General features: G+C 47.3%; 1 protein-coding gene and 2 long non-coding RNA genes across 5 annotated transcripts in view; 1 reads left to right on the top strand and 2 right to left on the bottom strand.

The window, feature by feature from the left end:
• Positions 1–25489, bottom strand: part of LOC127002338 (HEAT repeat-containing protein 5B-like) — a 53627-nt gene that overhangs the window by 12113 nt on the left and 16025 nt on the right. Inside the window, exons 11-30 of the mRNA XM_050868156.1 lie at positions 24917–25035; positions 22541–22674; positions 21179–21288; positions 19631–19794; positions 18985–19167; positions 17157–17324; positions 15402–15683; positions 14666–14855; positions 13931–14100; positions 12725–12860; positions 10444–10623; positions 9225–9455; positions 8068–8249; positions 5806–5899; positions 3656–3804; positions 3282–3483; positions 2659–2916; positions 2316–2478; positions 877–998; positions 5–117 (exon numbers count right to left, since the gene is read on the bottom strand). Of these exons, the coding sequence (XP_050724113.1) occupies positions 5–117; positions 877–998; positions 2316–2478; positions 2659–2916; positions 3282–3483; positions 3656–3804; positions 5806–5899; positions 8068–8249; positions 9225–9455; positions 10444–10623; positions 12725–12860; positions 13931–14100; positions 14666–14855; positions 15402–15683; positions 17157–17324; positions 18985–19167; positions 19631–19794; positions 21179–21288; positions 22541–22674; positions 24917–25035 (3350 nt within the window). The remainder of the gene's footprint in view (positions 1–4; positions 118–876; positions 999–2315; positions 2479–2658; positions 2917–3281; positions 3484–3655; positions 3805–5805; positions 5900–8067; positions 8250–9224; positions 9456–10443; positions 10624–12724; positions 12861–13930; positions 14101–14665; positions 14856–15401; positions 15684–17156; positions 17325–18984; positions 19168–19630; positions 19795–21178; positions 21289–22540; positions 22675–24916; positions 25036–25489) is intronic.
• Positions 8388–25489, top strand: part of LOC127002372 (uncharacterized) — a 43158-nt gene continuing 26056 nt past the window's right edge. Inside the window, exon 1 of the long non-coding RNA XR_007756102.1 lies at positions 8388–8845. This is a non-coding gene — a long non-coding RNA (uncharacterized LOC127002372). The remainder of the gene's footprint in view (positions 8846–25489) is intronic.
• On the bottom strand, positions 17384–18937 carry LOC127002375 (uncharacterized). Of its 3 annotated transcripts, XR_007756107.1 has the most exons (4): positions 18750–18937; positions 18553–18651; positions 17962–18257; positions 17384–17572 (listed from the first exon to the last, which is right to left on the bottom strand). It is a non-coding gene; the product is annotated as an uncharacterized LOC127002375 (long non-coding RNA). The 3 variants fall into 3 exon arrangements; XR_007756105.1 differs by lacking the exons at positions 18553–18651; positions 18750–18937 and adding an exon at positions 18356–18538 and having other exon boundaries at positions 17962–18159; XR_007756106.1 differs by lacking the exons at positions 18553–18651; positions 18750–18937 and adding an exon at positions 18356–18538 and having other exon boundaries at positions 18061–18159.

The following is a 25489-nucleotide window of genomic DNA, read 5'->3' as shown; positions in this document are numbered from 1 at the left end:
TTACCTGCAGGGTCGAAAATACCAGAGATTGAGCTGTATTTATCTCCCCGGACTCCTTGCCCTCTCCAAGAAGGTCTGATTCACACCCCTCACATTCCTGGTTGGCGGGCTTCTCTTCTGAAATACACAAATTCTAGATATATCAACTCTTGCGTCACTAAACAGCACAGCAAAACTTAAAAATTGACCTCCTTAACCCGGTAGCATCAGGGGTCATGCTTCTTAATGGTCCCTCCAAGCGAGAAAAATGAGAAAAATCACCCCTCACACAAACCATTTCATAATATATATCAAAGCATTTGTGATCAGATTATGTATCATCTATTTTGGGGGTTATATCATGGTGCAAATTTGGCCCGTCGCTGCTACATGGTAAAGCCACAAATTTGGCCCGTCGCTGCTACATGGTAAAGCCACAAATTTGGCCCGTCACTGCTACACAGAAGCCACAAATTTGGCCCATCGCTGCTACACAGAAGCCACAAATTTGGCCCGTCGCTGCTACACAGAAGCCACAAATTTGGCCCGTCACTGCTACACAGAAGCCACAAATCTGACCCGTCGCTGCTACATGGTAAAGCCACAAATTTGGCCCGTCGCTGCTACACAGAAGCCACAAATTTGCCCCATCGCTGCTACCGGGTTAAACAGTCATAGGTGATCTTATATAGATATCAGATTGTGAAAGATGAAGCTGGTATAAGCAATTGATTATATAACAATGGTTGCCAGACGAGAGAAGCATATAGGCCGGCCAACTTGAGGAAGAGTGACTGAAAGAGCTCTTGGCAAATACGCTGACTAATGAAGGAGTAAATTCAGACCAGTGGGAAATGTTCTAATGCTGTCGAATGAGTACTATTTCCATAACTATACCTTTGTGCTTATTTTTCCCCCGTTTCTCTTCATCCAAGGCCTGTTGTGTAGCCTTGACGACCAAAGTGATGACTGAAACTGCAGATTGATGCACCTCCGTGTGGTCCGAACTCAACACTTGTCTGGAAGGAAAATATAGTGGATTGTAACTTGCTTATTCTAAAAACACGTAAGTTATAATGAACATAAGAACATAAGAACGCTGGAGTCTACAAGAGCCTGGTACAGTGCCCAGTACATCCATGATTTAGTGTGTGTGTGTGTGTGTGTGTGTGTGTGTGTGTGTGTGTGTGTGTGTGTTTGCCTAGTTGAAATTTTACAGGCCTAGGCTTAAGCTCGTATGGTCCCATCTCTGTATCTATAACTATCCAATTTTTCCTTGTGTGTGTGTGTGTGTGTGTGTGTGTGTGTGTGTGTGTGTGTGTGTGTGTTTACCTAGTTGAAATTTTACAGGGCCTGGGTTTAATTAAGCTCGTGTGGTCCCATCTCCGTATCTATAACTATCCAACTTTTCCTTGTGTGTGCGTCTGTGTGTGTGTGTGTGTGTGTGTGTGTGTGCGTCTGTGTGTGTGTGTGTGTGTGTGTGTGTGTGTGTGTGTGTATACCCAGTTGTGTCCAGCATACAGGATCCCTAACATCACACAGTAAGGGCGTAACAACTTGAAATGACGTGAAAATTTTAAGTAAGCTAAGCCAATTTCCATTCCTGGTTCCCTTGGCGGCCCGTCGTTTTCTGTGTGTTTCTCGCGGAAAATTCACCAAACTCGAGTTATTGGATCAAGGTGGGTTTTGAGCATGGAACTTCAGCACTGGTGGGGTATAATGTATCTGCAACTTGGCACATAAGATACATAGATACATAAAACTTTTGAACACAATATACACAGATACATAAAACTTTTGAACACAATATACACAAATACATAAAACTTTTGAACACAATATACATAGATACATAAAACTTTTGAAGAGAAGAAGGGGAGAGATGCAGATACACAATGTCTAGGCCGACCTGTTTTGGCGGAAGAGAGCGGAAGGTGGAACAGACATCAGAAGAGATATATCAACTAGACGGACCCCACTTGGACTGTGGCTGAGTGGTAGCGTGCTGGGCCCACATTCACCGCGTGACGGACGACGCGGGTGGGTTCGAATCCCCACGCTACCACCTGGGATTTTTCAGTCATCGCCGAGTGGCTTAAAACTACCCACATGCTGCCCTGAAGACCACCCATCAACCCGGACTCTAGCGGAAACCGTCCAGGTGAATTAAGGAGTTCCGGGGGGCAGCATGAGCCAGGGGAAGATGGCGCCACTATAAACACTTGCCTGTGCCATGACGGGGCTGGGGCCAACTACCAATCAGGCCCCTCAAGAGATTCTACAGTGCAATAGACGAACATATAAAAATCTATTATCCTGAACTTGAATTATCATACCTGTGCATAACCGTTGCGATTTCTGAAGTGAGGCTGCTGTTTGGACCAACCACCTTCGCCGGCCAGGGGGAAGCTAGCAGGGTCTCCAAGGATTTCAGACACACCACGCTACGCTCTGGGTCATCGCTGTGTACCGGGCTGCACAACCACTCCAGACATATCCCTGTAAAGAACACATTACACAGCGCACCGGGTAGTCGATATATGCAAGTTCGAAATACGTGAATTCGCTCATATGGACTGTGGAGTGAATTTTGAGACCATTTCAAGACAGTTCCGTAAGCCTGAATCCCTTGTAGAGAGCAAGACTTGTTTGGAATTAAAATACTGAAGTCTTTCCTACCTAGAAGAAGGTAAAATCGATCTGTATTTATTGTTTCCGGAGTCTTGGTGACGGACGATGCGGTGTTCGATGTCACGGAGGATTTGGGACTCCTGTCATTCTCCTCTTCCCTGATGTTCTCGAAGCCCCCGGAGCTCAGCCACAGGGCAGCAGCGTACAGCATTGGAGGCCAAGCACTCCGGTAGAATGGGCGGACACTCTCGATGCTCTCGTTTGAATAAAATGCTCCTCCGTCATGGGGCAGCTGGCTGGAAAATTCTGAAAAGATGGAAATATAGAAATATAGCTTGCCCCGTAAATTCACTGACCGTAGACCTCAAGAAATACAGTTTTCCATACATAACAACATGGAGCGGACTTGACAAGGAGACTGTGTGTGCAAAAATGATTCATGAATTTAAAGACAAACTGGAGGATAAGCGTTTTGGAGACGGGACAGCACGAGCCCAGTACGACACTTTTCCTGTATTTCACAACTAGGTAAACAAAGCTCGGTAAACACCAGGAATGACCCCAAAATGGATAGTTCACGCCATAACATACACACACACACACACTCACAGGGGTTAACATATCAATATCACATGGTAGCCTCCTCTGGGCATACAAACGCACTCACTCACCAGGAGGCAAGGAGAGGAGGGCGTGATCCTTGAGTGCAGCGAGCCAAGACTTTGAGAGGGACACTAACTCTGGCTGTACCAAGCTTAGAAGACTCTCCTCTGATGACTGTGCACTCGACTCACTCCCCGGACCCTCATCCTCTTCAAAGTCCTCATCTGCCTTCTCAAGTTCTGTCACCCCCTTAATGGCAACGGCGTAGACCTGTATAGCAATGTTGATGTTAGACTCTCCTAGCAAAACAGTCAATCATCAACTCTACTTAAAGTGGTAGCTGGCGTCAGGGAACACGGAGCCACCAGGAAGCATGAATGAGCTATAGACTGAGACTCCATACAGGCTAAGAGTTTCCGATGCACAATGTTGACATACAAACCTCAGCCCAAGCTTTTAAGATGGCAAGCTTCTCAAGGGTTGCCGCGCTCTCATTATACAAGCCCTTGGTGTTGCCCTTGTTGAGCTTGGCTAGGGAGGACACTAGGAGTTGGTGGACGCGACGCAGGTCATTCAGGTCGCGAGCAACACCTGTGAGAGGGAAGCGTTTAATTAAAGACTTGGTTAGATGGAGCGATTCTCAGTAAACCAAAAATAGGGTGTAAGGTTGGAAAGTTTGGTTTAGTCGGCGCAACATCTGTGGTCATATGCCGGAGAGAGACAGAAGGGGAAGGAATTATAGGAGAAGGGAACAGTTGGAAAGTTTGGTTTAGTGGGCGCAACATCTGTGGTCATATGCCGGAGAGAGACAGAAGGGGAAGGAATTATAGGAGAAGGGAACAGTTGGAAAGTTTGGTTTAGTGGGCGCAACATCTGTGGTCATATCGGAGAGACAGAAGGGAAGGAATTATAGGAGAAGGAACAGTTGGAAAGTTTGGTTTAGTCGGTGCATCATCTGTGGTCATATGACGGAGAGAGACAGAAGGGGTAGGGATTTTAGGAGAAGGAGAACAGTTGGAAAGTTTGGTTTGCAACATCTGTGGTCATATGCCGGAGAGAGACAGAAGGGAAGGAATTATAGGAGAAGGAACAGTTGGAGAGTTTGGTTTAGTGGAACATCTGTGGTCATATCCGGAGAGACAGAAGGGAAGGAGAGACAGTTGGAAAGTTTGGTTTAGTCGCAACATCTGTGGTCATATGCGGAGAGAGACAGAAGGGGAAGGAATTATAGGAGAAGGAACAGTTGGAAAGTTTGGTTTAGTGGGCGTAACATCTGTGGTAATATGCCGGAGAGAGACAGAAGGGGAAGGAACTATAGGAGAAGGGAACAGTTGGAAAGTTTGGTTTAGTGGGCGTAACATCTGTGGTCATATGCCGGAGAGAGACAGAAGGGGAAGGAGTTATAGGAGAAGGGAACAGTTGGAAAGTTTGGTTTAGTGGGCGCAACATCTGTGGTCATATGCCGGAGAGAGACAGAAGGGGAAGGAATTATAGGAGAAGGGAACAGTTGGAAAGTTTGGTTTAGTGAACATCTGTGGTCATATGCGGAGAGAGACAGAAGGGGAAGGAGTTATAGGAGAAGGAACAGTTGGAAAGTTTGGTTTAGTGGGGCTAACATCTGTGGTCATATGCCGGAGAGAGACCGAAGGGGAAGGACTCATAGGAGAAGGGAACAGTTGGAAAGTTTGGTTTAGTGGGCGCAACATCTGTGGTCATATGCCGGAGAGAGACAGGAGGGGAAGGAATCATAGGAGAAGGGAACAGTTGGAAAGTTTGGTTTAGTGGGCGCAACATCTGTGGTCATATGCGGAGAGAGACAGAAGGGAAGGAATTATAGGAGAAGGAACAGTTGGAAAGTTTGGTTTAGTGCATCTGTGGTCATATGCGGAGAGAGACAGAAGGGAAGGAATTATAGGAGAAGGGAACAGTTGGAAAGTTTGGTTTAGTCGGCGCAACATCTGTGGTCATATGCCGGAGAGAGACAGAAGGGGAAGGAATTATAGGAGAAGGGAACAGTTGGAAAGTTTGGTTTAGTAACATCTGTGGTCATATGCGGAGAAAGACAGAAGGGAAGGAATTATAGGAGAAGGGAACAGTTGGAAAGTTTGGTTTAGTGGGCAGCAACATCTGTGGTCATATGCGGAGAGAGACAGAAGGGGAAGGAATTATAGGAGAAGGAACAGTTGGAAAGTTTGGTTTAGTGGGCAACATCTGTGGTCATATGCGGAGAGAGACAGAAGGGAAGGAGTTATAGGAGAAGGAACAGTTGGAAAGTTTGGTTTAGTAACATGGTCATATGCGGGAGAGACAGAAGGGGAAGGAATTATAGGAGAAGGGAACAGTTGGAAAGTTTGGTTTAGTGGGCGCAACATCTGTGGTCATATGCCGGAGAGAGACAGAAGGGGAAGAAATTATAGGAGAAGGGAACAATTGGAAAGTTTGGTTTAGTCAGCGCAACATCTGTGGTCATATGCCGGAGAGAGACAGAAGGGGAAGGAATTATAGGAGAAGGGAACAGTTGGAAAGTTTGGTTTAGTCGAACATATCCCAGCACGGCAGACCCAATGAGCTATTTCAGAAACCTGTTTATACCTGAACATATCCAAGCACTGCAGACCTCACAGGCTCGGGCAGTGACGTGGGAGGCAGTCTCAGGAGCAAAGGCCGGTCGTAACGCTGCGCCGACCTGGAAAAGATCGCATTTTTTGACCCTTTCAATACGTGACGCAGATGTCGGGGTCACAGTATGGAAAAGGTCACCGGGACATGGGAGAGTGTTAGTCCACTTCTAAACCTCTCAATCCTCTTCTAAATTCCTCTTAATCCTCTTCTAAACCTCTCAATCCTCTTCTAAACCTCTCAATCCCTCTTAATCCTCTTCTAAACCTCTCAATCCTTCTCTAAATTCCTCTTAATCCTCTTCTAAACCATTCACTTAATCAACCTCTGAAAATATGTTTGTCCAGGGGTAGTTTTATGACCCTGGTGGTAGTGTGACCCTTCCTCTGTACCGTGACCCTGAAAAACACTTATTAGAACCTGACTAAGCCTTTGTTTGACCTTTAGAAACAGCTGATATGAGGGAGAGTGCCTTGTCATACCAGGCTAGTTCTATGACCCTGGTGGTAGTGTGACCCTTCCTCTGTGCCCTGACCCTGAAAAACACTGATTAGAACCTGACTAAGCCCTTGTTTGACCTTTAGAAACAGCTGATATGGGGGGGGAGAGTGCCTTGTCATACCAGGCTAGTTTTATGACCCTGGTGGTAGTGTGACCCTTCCTCTGTGCCCTGAGCCTGAAAAACACTGATTAGAACCTGACTAAGCCCTTCTTTGACCTTTAGAAACACCTGATATGAGGGGGGAGAGTGCCTTGTCATACCAGGCTAGTTTTATGACCCTGGTGGTAGTGTGACCCTTCCTCTGTGCCCTGAGCCTGAAAAACACTGATTAGAACCTGACTAAGCCCTTCTTTGACCTTTAGAAACAGCTGATATGAGGGGGGAGAGTGCCTTGTCATACCAGCCTAGTTCTATGACCCTGGTGGTAGTGTGACCCTTCCTCTGTGCCCTGACCCTAGAAAACACTGATTAGAACCTGACTAAGCCCTTGTTTGACCTTTAGAAACACCTGATATGGGGGAGTGTGCCTTGTCATACCAGGCTAGTTTTATGACCCTGGTGGTAGTGTGACCCTTCCTCTGTGCCCTGACCCTAGAAAACACTGATTAGAACCTGACTAAGCCCTTGTTTGACCTTTAGAAACAGCTGATATGGGGGAGTGTGCCTTGTAATACCAGGCTAGTTCTATGACCCTGGTGGTAGTGTGACCCTTCCTCTGTGCCCTGACCCTAGAAAACACGGATTAGAACCTGACTAAGCCCTTGTTTGACCTTTAGAAACACCTGATATGAGGGGGGAGAGTGCCTTGTCATACCAGGCTAGTTCTATGACCCTGGTGGTAGTGTGACCCTTCCTCTGTGCCCTGAGCCTAGAAAACACTGATTAGAACCTGACTAAGCCCTTGTTTGACCTTTAGAAACAGCTGATATGAGGGGGGAGAGTGCCTTGTCATACCAGGCTAGTTCTATGACCCTGGTGGTAGTGTGACCCTTCCTCTGTGCCCTGACCCTAGAAAACACTGATTAGAACCTGACTAAGCCCTTGTTTGACCTTTAGAAACAGCTGATATGAGGGGGGAGAGTGCCTTGTCATACCAGGCTAGTTTTATGACCCTGGTGGTAGTGTGACCCTTCCTCTGTACCCTGACCCTAGAAAACACTTATTAGAACCTGACTAAGCCCTTGTTTGACCTTTAGAAACACCTGATATGAGGGGGGAGAGTGCCTTGTCATACCAGGCTAGTTCTATGACCCTGGTGGTAGTGTGACCCTTCCTCTGTGCCCTGAGCCTGAAAAACACTTATTAGAACCTGACTAAGCCCTTGTTTGACCTTTAGAAACAGCTGATATGGGGGGGGAGAGTGCCTTGTCATACCAGGCTAGTTCTATGACCCTGGTGGTAGTGTGACCCTTCCTCTGTGCCCTGACCCTAGAAAACACTGATTAGAACCTGACTAAGCCCTTGTTTGACCTTTAGAAACAGCTGATATGAGGGGGGAGAGTGCCTTGTCATACCAGGCTAGTTCTATGACCCTGGTGGTAGTGTGACCCTTCCTCTGTACCCTGAGCCTAGAAAACACTCATTAGAACCTGACTAAGCCCTTGTTTGACCTTTAGAAACAGCTGATATGAGGGAGAGAGTGCCTTGTAACACCAGGCTAGTTTTGCAAGTGTTGTGTTTGGTCCGTTTCCGAAGGTCACGATATGTTTGTCCACAGGGAAAGAGTGCGTTACCTGGGCCTGGTATTGCTCGAGTATCACGTGTCCGGGGAATTCTGGTTCAGGGACACGGGAGAATTTTTCAATGATGAGGTGCAGGATGTGAAGGCCCTCCAGACGCAGCTCATCACTGTCACTCGTGGCTCCCATGAAGCCCATTCGCACCACCTCGCTCAGATGAAGCACCAGGTAGTCCCCTGTAGGCAGCAACAGAGACATGCTTCATGGAGACACGGAAATGCAGGCAACAGAAAACCTACTGGCTGATTACGAGGTTGCACACTTGGGTGAGGAGTAGATGAAAGCACTTTGATATTGATGAGTAGATGAAAGCGCGTCGATATTGAGGAGTAGATGAAAGCACCTCGATATTTAGGAGTAGATGAAAGCACCTTGATATTGATGAGTAGATGAAAGCACGTCAATATTGAGCTTACTCCCGACGCAGCGAAATCACGGTCGATTCTGTATTTGAAGGAGTTGATGGTACAAGGAACTCTCGGTTGACGCGTTTTTGAAATACCGCGTGGTCCAAAATCCAAATAAATGTTTAATTTACGCGTTTTTTTCCACTTAAACGCGATATTTTCTGGAGTGTCCCCCAGATGTCTCACGCAACTGGACTCACACGGCTACACAGTTCTTCCCACGCGCCACTCGAACAACAATACAGTACCCACGCTGCCACGCTCCTCAACAACACCCTCGCTGATGTGCTACCACGAGGGGAAGGGCAGCCAGAGGAGGAACCACGAGAGGGAGAGGAGTCAGAGTGATACGGTAGGCAATAGAGGTACAAACCGACCTCTTGTTGGATTTACAGTTTTGGATTTACGCAATGACCTCCTCCAGGACACAATACTCGCGTGAATCAAGAGTTACCTGTATTTCCCGGTTCGTGACGCGTAACTATTGCCAGGGAACATCAGGATCTAACTCTTTCAAAGATAACTATGGATGGGTTTTGCTACCAGAGCGCAGAAGACATTTTCGGGGGTAGGAAGTCGGGATGTACGAGCAGCTGACTATCAATCTTGCAGCGTTCGTGGGGGAAGGTTTTAATAACAGAATGATTATATCAGAATTCAAATCACCAGTGACTCTCCCTGACTATCCCTTCACCGCAAACTCTCACGTCTTCAGACCACAAAAGGAGAAGTTTGAACAAATACCTTTCAGTTTTGTCGCCTGCATCTCCCTGGCCAGAGCAAGGTCGAAATGGGCTCGGTTGTTCTCGCACTCCTGAATGATCTTGGCGATGCACTGCGCTGCGAACACACGGGTCGTCCAGCGCGGGGGGATCGTGGGATGTGGATCGGGCTCTCCCCCAGTGTGGATCTGTACCATGTCATCATCAGCCACCTCCTCCCCTGGGTCACCACTTCCATCAGCGTTGCCACTCTCTGCAAGAACAAACAATAAGACTCTTTAATCAGTGCTGGTCAGGCTTAACCCAGTATCAGCGGGGACCATGTTTCTTAATGGTCCCTCTAAGCCAGAAATATGACTAAAAATCACCCCTCACACAAACCATTTCATAATACATATCAAAGCATTTGGGATCAGATTATGTATCATCTATTTTGGGGGTTTGTATCATGGTGCAAATTTGGCCCGTCGCTGCTACACTGTAAAGCCACAAATTTGGCCCGTCGCTGCTACACTGTAAAGCCACAAATTTGGCCCGTCGCTGCTACACTGTAAAGCCACAAATTTGACCCGTCGCTGCTACACGGTAAAGCCACAAATTTGGCCCGTCGCTGCTACACGGTAAAGCCACAAATTTGACCCGTCGCTGCTACACGGTAAAGCCACAAATTTGGCCCGTCGCTGCTACACGGTAAAGCCACAAATTTGGCCCGTCGCTGCTACACGGTAAAGCCACAAATTTGACCCGTCGCTGCTACACGGTAAAGCCACAAATTTGGCCCGTCGCTGCTACACGGTAAAGCCACAAATTTGACCCATCGCTGCTACACGGTTAACCAAGATTATGCTACAGAGTTTTCGTTCAGGTGGCTGAGTGGTTAGCGTGCCTGCCCTGCATTCACTGTATTGTACGTGATAAGGGTTCGAATCCCCACGCTACCACCTGGGATCTTTCAGTCACCGCCGAGTGGCTTAAAACTACCCACATGCTGTCCTGAAGACCGCCCATCAACCCGGACTCTAGCGGAAACCGTCCAAGTGAATCAAGGAGGAGTTCCGGGGGGCAGCATGAGCCAGGAGAAGATGGCGCCACTATAAACACTTGCCTGCGCCATGATGGACTTGGGGCGACTACCAGACCCCTGAGGAATACCCTACCAGCGCTATGGACCACATGTGAATTAAATAAATATGTAAAAATTATAATTAAAATATCAAACGCTTCCTTCCCTGTCAACTGACCTGATGTGTTTGTGAGGACCTCCTGGCAGAGCATAAGCCACAGGGTCAGGTGGGATGTGGCCAGGGCTTGCAGCATGGAGGTCAAAGTGTGATGGACATGGTGAACCAGCACGCAGTCTGTCTCCGTGTCTAGAAGTCCGAACAGGAGGCCCGGCAGCCCGGTCTCCGTCATTACTAGTCCTGAAACACATGGAAAACTGTGTACGCTGATATTATGGAGGGTTGGAAAGTTTGGTTTAGTGGGCGCAACGTCTGTGGTCATATGCCGGAGAGAGACAGAAGGGGAAGGAATTATAGGAGAAGGGAACAGTTGGAAAGTTTGGTTTAGTGGGCGCAACATCTGTGGTCATATGCCGGAGAGAGACAGAAGGGGAAGGAGTTATAGGAGAAGGGAACAGTTGGAAAGTTTGGTTTAGTGGGCGCAACATCTGTGGTCATATGCCGCAGAGACAGGAAGGGAAGGAGTTATAGGAGAAGGGAACAGTTGGAAAGTTTGGTTTAGTGGCGCAACATCTGTGGTCATATGCGGAGAGACAGAAGGGAAGGAATTATAGGAGAAGGAACAGTTGGAAAGTTTGGTTTAGTGGTACAACATCTGTGGTCATATGCGGAGAGAGACAGAAGGGGAAGGATTTATAGTATTAGTGTACAGTTGGAAAGTTTGGTTTAGTGGGCGCAACATCTGTGGTCATATGCCGGAGAGAGACAGAAGGGGAAGGAATTATGGAAAGTTTGGTTTAGTGGGCGCAACATCTGTGGTCATATGCCGGAGAGAGAGACAGAAGGGGAAGGAATTATGGAAAGTTTTGTTTAGTCGGCGCAACATCTGTGGTCATATGCCAGAGAGAGAGACAGAAGGGGAAGGAATTATGGAAAGTTTGGTCTAGTCGGCACAACATCTGTGGTCATATGCCGGAGAGAGACAGAAGGGGAAGGAATTATGGAAAGTTTGGTCTAGTCGGCACAACATCTGTGGTCATATGCCGGAGAGAGACAGAAGGGGAAGGAATCATAGGAGAAGGGAACAGTTGGAAGGTTTGGTTTAGTGGGCGCAACATCTGTGGTCATATGCGGAGAGAGACAGAAGGGAAGGAATTATAGGAGAAGGAACAGTTGGAAAGTTTGGTTTAGTGGGCGCAACATCTGTGGTCATATGCGGAGAGAGACAGAAGGGAAGGAATTATAGGAGAAGGAACAGTTGGAAAGTTTGGTTTAGTCGCCGCAACATCTGTGGTCATATGCGGAGAGAGACAGAAGGGAAGGAATTATAGGAGAAGGAACAGTTGGAAAGTTTGGTTTAGTGGGCAACATCTGTGGTCATATGCGGAGAGACAGAAGGGGAAGGAATTATAGGAGAAGGGAACAGTTGGAAAGTTTGGTTTAGTGGGCGCAACATCTGTGGTCATATGCCGGAGAGAGACAGAAGGGGAAGGAATTATAGGAGAAGGGAACAGTTGGAAAGTTTGGTTTAGTGGGCGCAACATCTGTGGTCATATGCCGGAGAGAGACAGAAGGGGAAGGAATTATGGAAAGTTTGGTTTAGTCGGCGCAACATCTGTGGGCTGCAGACAAAGCCATCAGCGTAGCCAGGTCAGTGAATATGATACCACAGACTCCAGCCTCAAAAACCGCCCCCCTACACACACACACACACACACACACACATCAACAGGATAACAGGACAGCCTACAAATTTCCTGAAGAACATAAGGACGGCATTTCTGTGTTTCGACAAGGAGATGATGAAGAAAATAGGTCACAATGATATGACCAAGGTTGGAGTATGCAGCAGTGGTCTGATCTCCTTATAAAAAGAGAAACATAAGCTGAAAGAGCGCAGAGGGTGGCAGCTAAGATGGTACCGGAACTTAGGGATCGGACTTACGAGGGGAGACTCAATAGCATGGGGCTCACAACCCTGGAGAGAGGAAGAGAGAGAGGAGACCTGATAGCAGCGTACAGGGTGGCGAGCGGGGTGGACAGAGAGGACCTGTGTGTGTGTGTGTGTGGAGTGAGAGAAACAAGAGGACATGGAAAGCAGTTTAGGGCAACCACGTGTAGGAGAGATGTGAAAAAGCTTACCTTCCCGAACAGAGGCTCTGGAACGGACTGGAGGAGGAGGAGGTTTGTGTGAGAGACATTCAGGATTTTAAGGAAAACTTGGATATGGAGACGGGACAGCGCGAGTGTAGCTCTTGTCCTGTACGTCACAACTTGGTAAACACACACACACACACACACACACACACACACACACACACACACAAGGCCTGTATGTTACCTTGGTCTTGCTCCTCACTCCCTTGGCCCAGGCTCAGTGCATGTTCACAGACCTCCCAGGCCTCCCGCTGCGATAGTTGTCTCAGGCACGACACTGCAGCACGGCGCAGCAAAAGATGATTGCAGCAAAGTTTTTTCTGGAGGCAGAGAAAGTTTGGTTTAGTTGGCGCAACATCTGTGGTCATATGCCGGAGAGAGACAGAAGGGGAAGGAGTTATAGGAGAAGGGAACAGTTGGAAAGTTTGGTTTAGTGGGCGCAACATCTGTGGTCATATGCCGGAGAGAGACAGAAGGGGAAGGAATTATAGGAGAAGGGAACAGTTGGAAAGTTTGGTTTAGTGGGCGCAACATCTGTGGTCATATGCCGGAGAGAGACAGAAGGGGAAGGAGTTATAGGAGAAGGGAACAGTTGGAAAGTTTGGTTTAGTCGGTAACATCTGTGGTCATATGCGGAGAGAGACAGAAGGGGAAGGAATTATAGGAGAAGGAACAGTTGGAAAGTTTGGTTTAGTCGGGCAACATCTGTGGTCATATGCTGGAGAGAGACAGAAGGGGAAGGAATTATAGGAGAAGGAAACAGAAGGAAAGTTTGGTTTAGTGGGCGCAACATCTGTGGTCATATGCCGGAGAGAGACAGAAGGGGAAGGAATTATAGGAGAAGGGAACAGTTGGAAAGTTTGGTTTAGTCGGCGCAACATCTGTGGTCATATGCCGGAGAGAGACAGAAGGGGAAGGAATTATAGGAGAAGGGAACAGACCCCAGGAGACGGGACACAACCCCCGATTAATACCTGGTACACTGCTGGGTGGACAGGGGCGTAGGGTATCGGAAAACCCGCCCAATGTTTTCCACTCCGCCCGGGAATCGAACCCAGGCTCTCTCGGTCGTGAGCCGCGTGCGCTAACCACTGCACCGCGAAGCCCCCTCCAGCCCTCAAAATACTTCAACTTTTGTACTCGGTAAACTGCACCCCAGTCTTTAACATCGTACATCTGGATATGATCTCTGTAGTGGTGATTGGGCAAGCCTCCCATGGCCCACTTAGCCAGGGGGCATCTCTATGGCTGTCTGGTAAAGGACTGTCTCTCCCGTAACGCTGGTCAAGGGTTCGATCCCCGGCAGCTGCAAACCTTTCCTTGTCTGGAGTAGATTCTTGTGTGTGAGTAGAAAGGAGAACGACGATTCCAGCATCTCAACAGCACTCACCACAAGCATAGGAACCAGAGATGACAGGTTGACATGTCTGGGGGCGAACATGTGCATTTGCTGGAGACAGGCGATGGCCTCCGCCTGCACTAAGGGCTCCGAGTGCTCCTGGACCAGCCCACAGCCACACAGAAGCGACCAGCGTATCATCACCACACTGCTGTTTGTACCTGGCCAAGGGAGGGAGAGTGTTCAGGGACAGTGTTTACCAAGGAGCAGCGAGAAGCGGGCTTTTTTTATATCATTGTTTACTTTTCGGGAGCCCTGAAGTTGTCTCCTTCCCTGTAAAGAGAAAATTAAAATGCGCAACTATTCTGAGGGACTTAAGATCATGCATTGTAGGTTAAAACTGTATGATGAAAAACACTTTACATAACCCAAATTGCCCTTTCTTATACAGGTAACTCGATTTACGTGAGCTTGGTTTACGCGTTTTTGAAATACCGCGGGGTCCAAAATCCAAATGACTGTTTAATTTACACGTTTTCTTTCACTTAAACGCGATATTTTATGGATGTCTCTCGCAACTGGACTCACACAGCAACACGGCCACATAAGCTCAGTTCAGGGACGTAGGGTATCGGAAAACCCGCCCAAATTTTCCCACTCCGCCCGGGAATCGAACCCAGGCTCTCTCGGTTGTGAGTCGAGCGTGCTAACCACTGCACCACGAAGCCCCCTGTGTATTTTCAGAGCAGTGTAGCTCGGAGATATGGACTTTTAAAATACACATACCTTGCAGCTCAGGGCCGACAGTGGTGATGAGGGCCTGGAGACACTTTCCGATGCATTGATGAACCTCTGCCGTGTGGAGCGGAACGGACAGTAGAAGCTCCAGCAGTAGGGCCAGGGAAGGCTCTACATAGGCCCGGAACATAGGCCCGCCCGAGTCAGCGATCAGGGAGAGTGCGTGAAGGGCCCACACCTTACAGAGATATATTGACATGGTTGAAATTGACCCGGTAGAAGAGATATCAAGAAACAGACCCTATACTGTCCAAACCCCTTATGCAAGAGTTAACCAGCATCTTCACTCTTTCATCCCTATACTGTCCAAACCCCTTATGCAAGAGTTAACCAGCATCTTCACTCTTTCATCCCTATACTGTCCAAACCCCTTATGCAAGAGTTAACCAGCATCTTCACTCTTTCATCCCTATACTGTCCAGACCCCTTACGCAAGAGTTAACCAGCATCTTCACTCTTTCATCCCTATACTGTCCAAACCCCTTATGCAAGAGTTAACCAGCATCTTCACTCTTTCATCCCTATACTGTCCAAACCCCTTATGCAAGAGTTAACCAGCATCTTCACTCTTTCATCCCTATACTGTCCAAACCCCTTATGCAAGAGTTAACCAGCATCTTCACTCTTTCATCCCTATACTGTCCAAACCCCTTATGCAAGAGTTAACCAGCATCTTCACTCTTTCATCCCTATACTGTCCAAACCCCTTGATGGAGCACAATACCTGAACTACTGGGGAGGTTGTGTCCTTGGCGAGGGCAAGAAGGATGCTGATGGAAGTGCTTAGATGCTGGCCGGATCCCATGCCACCAACATAGCGATGGAGGCAACCGAGGGCCAGGGAGTGACCGGTTCGGCTCACAGCATCTCGAGCGCTCTTCAGCTTGTCAAAACTGTTCTGCGCCATCTCGGCAACGAACCGCGGGTCACCCACGACCTGAGCCATGCGCCCAATGGCCTCTCCCGATGCACAGCGCAGCGTAGAGTTGGGATGAATTAGCCCGCCCTGAAAAACACAGGAATTAGACTATCATTTGTAGCGGGATTTTGTTTATATGTAGTGAGATTTTGTTTATATGTAGCGAGCCTTTGTTTATATATAGCGAGCTTTTGTTTATATATAGCGGGGTTTTGTTTATATATAGCGGGGTTTTGTTTATATATAGCGGGGTTTTGTTTATATATAGCGGGGTTTTGTTTATATATAGCGGGGTTTTGTTTATATATAGCGGGGTTTTGTTTATATATAGCGGGGTTTTGTTTATATATAGCGGGGTTTTGTTTATATATAGCGGGGTTTTGTTTATATATAGCGGGGTTTTGTTTATATATAGCGGGGTTTTGTTTATATATAGCGAGCTTTTGTTTATATATAGCGGGGTTTTGTTTATATGTAGCGAGCTTTTGTTTATATGTAGCAAGCTTTTGTTTATATGTAGCGAGCTTTTGTTTATATGTAGCGAGCTTTTGTTTATATGTAGCGAGCTTTTGTTTATATGTAGCGAGCTTTTGTTTATATGTAGCGAGCTTTTGTTTATATGTAGCGAGCTTTTGTTTATATGTAGCAAGCTTTTGTTTATATGTAGCAAGCTTTTGTTTATATGTAGTGAGCTTTTGTTTACATGTAGCGAGCTTTTGTTTACATGTAGCGAGCTTTTGTTTATATGTAGCGAGCTTTTGTTTATATGTAGCGAGCTTTTGTTTATATGTAGCGAGCTTTTGTTTATATGTAGTGAGCTTTTGTTTATATGTAGCGAGCTTTTGTTTATATGTAGCGAGCTTTTGTTTATATGTAGCGAGCTTTTGTTTATATGTAACGAGCTTTTGTTTACATGTAGCGAGCTTTTGTTTACATGTAGTGAGCTTTTGTTTATATGTAGCAAGCTTTTGTTTATATGTAGCGAGCTTTTGTTTATATGTAGCAAGCTTTTGTTTATATGTAGCGAGCTTTTGTTTACATGTACCGAGCTTTTGTTTATATGTAGCAAGCTTTTGTTTACATGTAGCGAGCTTTTGTTTACATGTACCAAGCTTTTGTTTATATCTTTCTTTACGCCCTTAAACTGTCTCCTTACCTGTAAAATAAAATAAAAATTACAATGCCCAGAAAATGGTATGTCTCCAAAATTCAAATATATTTCCTTTAATAAGAATGATTTATGATTCCATTCTCTGGTTAGCGTTTGCACCGAGACAATGATCCACCTTCACAGTCGATGTTCATTTTGATCGTTACGAATGGATCTGGGCGATGCAATACCTTCCACGTGAGACTGGCCTATGGGGTCATGGCGGGGTATAGAGGGAGAGGCGTTGGGGGCGTGTGGTAAGGTGCGAGGCTTGGCTACCCCCCCAGCCGCTACACCCCGTCGGAGAGTTTGACATGGAAAGACTATAGGGGCGAGAACAGCCGCTGGTGATGATCGAAACAAGCAAGGTGTCTGTGGTGTGTGTGTATTAAGTATTTATGTGTACTGACCAGAAGCAGAATCGTTGCAGCCCTCTTGACATCGTCCTGCCCGAAGGAAGCCTTGCTGTCACTCAGGATCTTCAGCGCACTCAGGACAGCAGTAAAGATGTTCATCTGTACCGCCTCCTGACGCTGGCTTCTTGCGGCCCGGATCATGTCCCCGAACAAATTCAGCATCTGTCAAAACAATGAGAATGGAACACTTTTAATTAAACCCTTCGCTGTGGATTTCCTGCAAGATATCACCAAGCTACAGGAGGGGATATCCAGCACACCAACACCACATGGGAAACACTCCACTATCCACCACAGAGGCAGAGAAAGACCTGGGAGTGTATGTTACCAGGCTACCAGTGAAGGGATATCCAGCACACCAACACCACATGGGAAACACTCCACTATCCACCACAGAGGCAGAGAAAGACCTGGGAGTGTATGTTACCAGGCTACCAGTGAAGGGATATCCAGCACACCAATACCACATGGGAAACACTCCACTATCCACCACAGAGGCAGAGAAAAGACCTGGAGTGTATGTTACCAGGCTACCAGTGAAGGATATCCAGCACACCAATACCACATGGGAAACACTCCACTATCCACCACAGAGGCAGAGAAAGACCTGGGAGTGTATGTTACCAGGCTACCAGTGAAGGGATATCCAGCACACCAATACCACATGGGAAACACTACACTATCCACCACAGAGGCAGAGAAAGACCTGGGAGTGTATGTTACCAGGCTACCAGTGAAGGGATATCCAGCACACCAATACCACATGGGAAACACTCCACTATCCACCACAGAGAAAGACCTGGGAGTGTATGTTACCAGGCTACCAGTGAAGGGATATCCAGCACACCAATACCACATGGGAAACACTCCACTATCCACCACAGAGGCAGAGAAAGACCTGGGAGTGTATGTTACCAGGCTACCAGTGAAGGGATATCCAGCACACCAACACCACATGGGAAACACTCCACTATCCACCACAGAGGCAGAGAAAGACCTGGGAGTGTATGTTACCAGGCTACCAGTGAAGGGATATCAGCACACCAACACCACATGGGAAACACTCCACTATCCACCACAGAGGCAGAGAAAGACCTGGAGTGTATGTTACCAGGCTACCAGTGAAGGGATATCCAGCACACCAATACCACATGGGAAACACTCCACTATCCACCACAGAGGCAGAGAAAGACCTGGGAGTGTATGTTACCAGGCTACCAGTGAAGGGATATCCAGCACACCAATACCACATGGGAAACACTCCACTATCCACCACAGAGGCAGAGAAAGACCTGGGAGTGTATGTTACCAGGCTACCAGTGAAGGGATATCCAGCACACCAATACCACATGGGAAACACTCACTATCCACCACAGAGGCAGAGAAAGACCTGGGAGTGTATGTTACCAGGCTACCAGTGAAGGGATATCCAGCACACCAATACCACATGGGAAACACTCCACTATCCACCACAGAGGCAGAGAAAGACCTGGGAGTGTATGTTACCAGGCTACCAGTGAAGGATATCCAGCACACCAATACCACATGGGAAACACTCCACTATCCACCACAGAGGCAGAGAAAGACCTGGGAGTGTATGTTACCAGGCTACCAGTGAAGGGATATCCAGCACACCAATACCACATGGGAAACACTCCACTATCCACCACAGAGAAAGACCTGGGAGTGTATGTTACCAGGCTACCAGTGAAGGGATATCCAGCACACCGAGCCAAATACAACCATGGCTTCAAGAACACATATTAAAAGCTTGAATTTTTCTTCCATACACCTCCAGCAGGTCAAACCCCCCCCCTCTCACCTTCAGGCGGTGTTTATTTGCCACCAGCGGAAACATCTGCCCGAACAGCACAACCGAGGCATCGATCACGGCAACACCGAGGGGCAGGGGGCCGGCAATGACCTCACCCTCAGGCAGTGGCCGATAGAGATAGGTCGGGTCATGCTCCAGGGCACCAGATCCGCTGGCACTGTTTGGCTGCAGCTGGGGAGGCAATGTTCTGGTATGAGTTTACTTGGGTACCTCAAATTACGAGTAAACGCAAGCTCAAATACACATCATAATTGCTAGTCTAAATGATGCACCCTATCCTTATTTAATTAGACATCTGGCGGTGGCTGAGTTGATAGCGTGATGGCGCCGCGTTCAGGACGATGCGAGTTCAATCCCCGCCCAGTGCCGCCAAGCTGGGATTTTTCATCCGCCACCGAGCGGCTTAAAACTACCCACATGCTGCCCGGAAAACCACCCATCAACCCGGACTCTAGATTCTCGGACTAAAGATGAGCTCCGGGAGGGCAAGATGGCGCCACTGTAAACACTTGCCACAATGTAAAAAGATAAATAAATAAACTAAAAACAACATATTTTGTCCTTAAACAAGTCACGATCTTAAAATTAGTCGCCTGCACCTTCGAGAACGCTCCGCTATTTCCCCCCAACATACCTGGTCTTCAATGGCCTTGTGGTGCGTGTGGTGGAGCCAGGTACCCAGGATGACAGAGTCGTCCGCGTGGCACATACTGCGCAGGAGGGATGTGGTTGTGTTGGCTCCACTCTCAGCCAAGGTGAACTCGCTGACCAACAATTTCAGAATGCTTGTATAGTGACCTGGAACGAAAGATGTGCTCATTGATACCACTATTAAAACAGGATTAAGATTTGTATTGGATTCTTTTTGCTCGAAATTAAAATATTCTTTCCTATAATGAATGCAAGGTCAACCCCTTCACTACGGCTGGGCCAAAACAGTGCCCCGCGCCGTATCCAGGATCGCTGCGCACTGAATTTCAAATGTCGCTATTGAATATAACAAGTTTTCAGCCATAAACTCAACACAATCATCATGTATTATATATGAAAACATGCAGAATTTAATGGTGCACACAGAGAAACTCACTACGGCCGGGCCAAAACAGTGCCCCGCCCCGTATCCGAATTTCAAATGTCGCTATTGAATATAACAAGTTTTCAGCCATAAACTCAACACAATCATCATGTATTATATATGAAAACATGCAGAATTTAATGGTGCACTTAAAGAAACTCACTACGGCTGGGCCAAAACAGTGCCCCGCGCCGTATCCAAATTTCAAATGCCGCTATTGAATATAACAAGTTTTCAGCCATAAACTCAACACAATCATCATGTATTATATATGAAAACATGCAGAATTAAATGGTACACATAAAGAAACTCACTACGGCCAGGCCAAAACAGTGCCCCGCGCCGTATCCAGGATCGCCGTGCGCGTCAAATTTCAAATGTCGCTATTGAATATAACAAGTTTTCAGCCATAAACTCAACACAATCATCATGTATTATATATGAAAACATGCAGAATTAAATGCTGCACATAGAGAAACTCACTACGGCCAGGCCAAAACAGTGCCCCGCGCCGTATCTGGGATCGCCGTGCGCGCCAAATTTCAAATGTCGCTATTGAATCTAACAAGTTTTCAGCCATAAACTCAACACAATCATCATGTATTATATATGAAAACATGCAGAATTTAATGGTGCACATAGAGAAACTCACTACGGCTGGGCCAAAACAGTGCCCCGCGCCGTATCCAAATCTCAAATGCCGCTATTGAATATAACAAGTTTTCAGCCATAAACTCAACACAATCATGATGTATTATATATGAAAACATGCAGAATTTAATGGTGCACATAGAGAAACTCACTACGGCTGGGCCAAAACAGTGCCCCGCGCCGTATCCAAATTTCAAATGTCGCTATTGAATCTAACAAGTTTTCAGCCATAAACTCAACACAATCATCATGTATTATATATGAAAACATGCAGAATCAAATACTGCACATAGAGAAACATAAATGAATTGATGATTTTGAGATGAAAGCATAAATATAGAGACAAAACAACTTGTATATCAGCAAAAGCGAGCCAAGATGCGCGTCCTCGGATATGGAACGGAGCGCTGGTTTGCCCCGGCCGTAGTGGACGGGTTAATTAACAAAATGACTTACTCTCAAAGGACTGTGGAGGTAGAAGAGCCAGGACTTCATAGAGACGGAGGCGTACCATAGCCGTGGATGCCTTGAGGTGCTGGCCGTACTGCTTAACAATATGGGCAATGCTGTAGGACGAAACACTCCTTTAGTCAAGCTTCACGCCCTCACGCATGGCCGCAGGAACCCCAGTACTAATCCTATAATGCTCGGATTTATATGAGAAGGCTTTGGAATCTGAGAAGGCTTTGGAATAAGAGAAGGCTTTGGAATATGAGGCTTTGAAGTATGAGAAGGCTTTGAAATACAACATACTCTCATTACCTGATGGGCTGTATTATAATCAAACCATTTCAAATACAGGTAACTCTCGATTTACACGAGTTTGGTTGTGAGCCGAGAGCGTTAACCACTGCACCACGAAGCCCGCCACCATCTCCTGGGGTTAGCATAGACCATTTGGGTGTTCAATTCTGTGGGTGCTTTCCTCCCCTCTGGTCTGCCTCTCCTGGGGTTAGCTGAGACCATTTGGGTGTTCAATTCTGTGGGTCTTTTCCTCCCCTCTGGTCTGCCTCTCCTGGGGTTAGCTGAGACCATTTGGGTGTTCAATTCTGTGGGTTCTTTCCTCCCCTCTGGTCTGCCTCTCCTGGGGTTAGCTGAGACCATTTGGGTGTTCAATTCTGTGGGTCCCTTCCTCCCCTCTGGTCTGCCTCTCCTGGGGTTAGCTGAGACCATTTGGGTGTTCAATTCTGTGGGTCCCTTCCTCCCCTCTGGTCTGCCTCTCCTGGGGTTAGCATAGACCATTTGGGTGTTCAATTCTGTGGGTCCTTTCCTCCCCTCTGGTCTGCCTCTCCTGGGGTTAGCTGAGACCATTTGGGTGTTCAATTCTGTGGGTCTTTTCCTCCCCTCTGGTCTCCCGCACAGCCCCTTCCCCTCATGTTACTTATAGCTAACATATTGAAGGAAAAAATAGGTGTTTGAGATGTATGGTAGAGCAGAAGGACATGAAAGGACCCATGGTATTGAACGCCCAAACAAGTGTCTGTATTGGTCACTCAATCACAAGCTGTCCTTTCCATAGAGTTCAGGTTATAGACTAGAGTGCACCTAAGGCTGTCTCAGGGGTACACGGCCATGAAGCCAATGTCGCTCCAAGCCATTGACTGCACACATTTCACTAGTCCTGCCCGATTTCGGTTGGACAGTTCACCGACTGGCCGCGTGTGACTGTATAGCCAATACGGTCCATTACTGAGATGTGTGAGGCGAGTGCGCTAACCACTGCACCACGGAGCCCCCACCAATTACAGAGTTGTGTGGGAATGTTGCTCCTGGAAGGCATATGTTTCGTGTCTACAGAAGCAGCTTGCAGATCCTTACCTGGACAACATAAGGAGAGCTGCTTCTATGGGCAGGAGGAGCCGTCGAACAGTATCCTCGGCCGCTAGCTCTGAGCAGTGAAGGAGGAAGCTGTGCATGGAGGCTAAGGCTCCTGCTCTGCCCTCCAGCGTGACCTGTGAGGGAGAACACATAAGGTGCGTCAATAATCTATAAAAACAGTCATTTCTGATATTTGCTGGCTCAGTATTTGAAGCTTATTTTATTTGCTGGGAAAGTTTGGTTTAGTGGGCGCAACATCTGTGGTCATATGCCGGAGAGAGACAGAAGGGGAAGGAGTTATAGGAGAAGGGAACAGTTGGAAAGTTTGGTTTAGTCGGCGCAACATCTGTGGTCATATGCCGGAGAGAGACAGAAGGGGAAGGAATTATAGGAGAAGGGAACAGTTGGAAAGTTTGGTTTAGTGGGCGCAACATCTGTGGTCATATGCGGGAGAGAGACAGAATGGGAAGGAATTATAGGAGAAGGGAACAGTTGGAAAGTTTGGTTTAGTCGGCGCAACATCTGTGGTCATATGCCGGAGAGAGACAGAAGGGGAAGGAATTATAGGAGAAGGGAACAGTTGGAAAGTTTGGTTTAGTGGGCGCAACATCTGTGGTCATATGCCGGAGAGAGACAGGAGGGGAAGGAGTTATAGGAGAAGGGAACAGTTGGAAAGTTTGGTTTAGTGGCAGCAACATCTGTGGTCATATGCCGGAGAGAGACAGAAGGGGAAGGAGTTATAGGAGAAGGGAACAGTTGGAAAGTTTGGTTTAGTGGGCGCAACATCTGTGGTCATATGCCGGAGAGAGACAGAAGGGGAAGGAATTATAGGAGAAGGGAACAGTTGGAAAGTTTGGTTTAGTCAGCGCAACATCTGTGGTCATATGCCGGAGAGAGACAGAAGGGGAAGGAATTATAGGAGAAGGGAACAGTTGGAAAGTTTGGTTTAGTGGGCGCAACATCTGTGGTCATATGCCGGAGAGAGACAGGAGGAGAAGGAGTTATAGGAGAAGGGAACAGTTGGAAAGTTTGGTTTAGTCGGCGCAACATCTGTGGTCATATGCCGGAGAGAGACAGAAGGGGAAGGAATTATAGGAGAAGGGAACAGACCCCAGGAGATGGGACACAACCCCCGATTAATACCTGGTACACTGCTGGGTGGACAGGGGCGTAGGGTATCGGAAAAGCCGTCCAATTTTTTCCACTCCGCCCGGGAATCGAACCCAGGCTCTCTTGATTGTGAGCCGAGTGTGCTAACCACTGCACCACGAAGCCCTCACCAGGATGCAAGATTAGTTTCCATGCAACAAGTAACACTATGGGTCATATTACAAAACATTTCGCTGCCCAAGAACACGTATTTGACAAGGCTTTCGTAGGAGTTGTGGACATTTCCAGGGGTAGTTCTATGACCCTGGTGGTAGTGTGACCCTTCCTCTGTACCATGAACCTAGAAACACATATTTGACAAGGCTTAGGTGCATTTTTCCAGGAGTTTTTTTATGACCTGTAGTAGTTTGACCCTTCCTCTGTACCATGAACCTAGAAACACATATTTGACAAGGCTTTCGTAGGAGTTGTGAGCATTTCCAGGAGTAGTTTTATGACCCTGGTGGTAGTGTGACCCTTCCTCTGTACCATGAACCTAGAAACACATATTTGACAAGGCTTTCATAGGAGTTGTGAGCATTTCCAGGAGTAGTTCTATGACCCTGGTGGTAGTGTGACCCTTCCTCTGTACCGTGAACCTAGAAACACATATTTGACAAGGCTTTCGTAGGAGTTGTGGGCATTTCCATGAGTAGTTTTATGACCCTGGTGGTAGTGTGACCCTTCCTCTGTACCATGAACCTAGAAACACATATTTGACAAAGCTTTCGAAGGAGGTGTGAGCATTTCCAGGAGTAGTTTTATGACCCTGGTGGTAGTGTGACCCTTCCTCTGTACCGTGAACCTAGAAACACATATTTGACAAGGCTTTCGTAGGAGTTGTGAGCATTTCCAGTAGTTCTATGACCCTGGTGGTAGTGTGACCCTTCCTCTGTACCATGAACCTAGAAACACATATTTGACAAGGCTTTCATAGGAGGTGTGAGCATTTCCATGAGTAGTTCCATGACCCTGGTGGTAGTGTGACCCTTCCTCTGTACCATGAACCTAGAAACACATATTTGACAAGGCTTTCATAGGAGTTGTGAGCATTTCCATGAGTAGTTCCATGACCCTGGTGGTAGTGTGACCCTTCCTCTGTACCGTGAACCTGAAGAAACACTCATTAGAACCCAACTGACCCCCTCCTTGACCTTCAGAAACAGGTGATGTGAGAAATGGGTGTCTTACATACCAACCTAACTCCTTCTAAGTCCCTGTCCTTACCTGCCAAGTAAACGCATCTCCTCGGGCCTTCTCGCTCTCGATCTCTTTGCTGGACCTCGGGAATGAGTTTTTCCACAAGAGCAACATTCGCGGCAGGAGACCTCGCACGACACCAACCCCTGGAAGAGATGGGGTCGATACACATATGCACGGTGGTATAATCTTGATATACATAGATTTACATAGAAAATCAGACCACACAGACCAGACTAGGTGGCCTGTCCTTAAACCTTAGTGATTCTATGTTAATGAGATATGGATCCAAAACGTTGAATTTCTAGTCTTGTTGTTCAGCGTTCAGGCAGGGTGGGGCAGGGCGGGACAGTGAGAGAACATTAGAACATAAGAACATTGGGAGACTGCAAGAGGCTGAACGGCCCACACAAAGCAGCTCCAGATCCCCCCTCACTGCCACCTCTCACTCTGGTCCGTGTAGCTATCCAGTCCGCTCTTAAAACAAGCTATCAACCGAGCACTAACTATGTGATTGCTCGCTCTATTCCATTCCCCCAGCGCCCTATTACTAACCCAATGCTTGCTTATCTCTCCTAAATCTATACTTTTCTAATTTAA

The sequence above is a fragment of the Eriocheir sinensis genome, chromosome 23, assembly GCF_024679095.1.
Source record: "Eriocheir sinensis breed Jianghai 21 chromosome 23, ASM2467909v1, whole genome shotgun sequence".
NCBI classification, from domain to species: domain Eukaryota; kingdom Metazoa; phylum Arthropoda; class Malacostraca; order Decapoda; family Varunidae; genus Eriocheir; species Eriocheir sinensis.
Note: the sequence above shows the minus strand (reverse complement) of the source record. Positions and strands in the feature narration are given on the sequence as shown.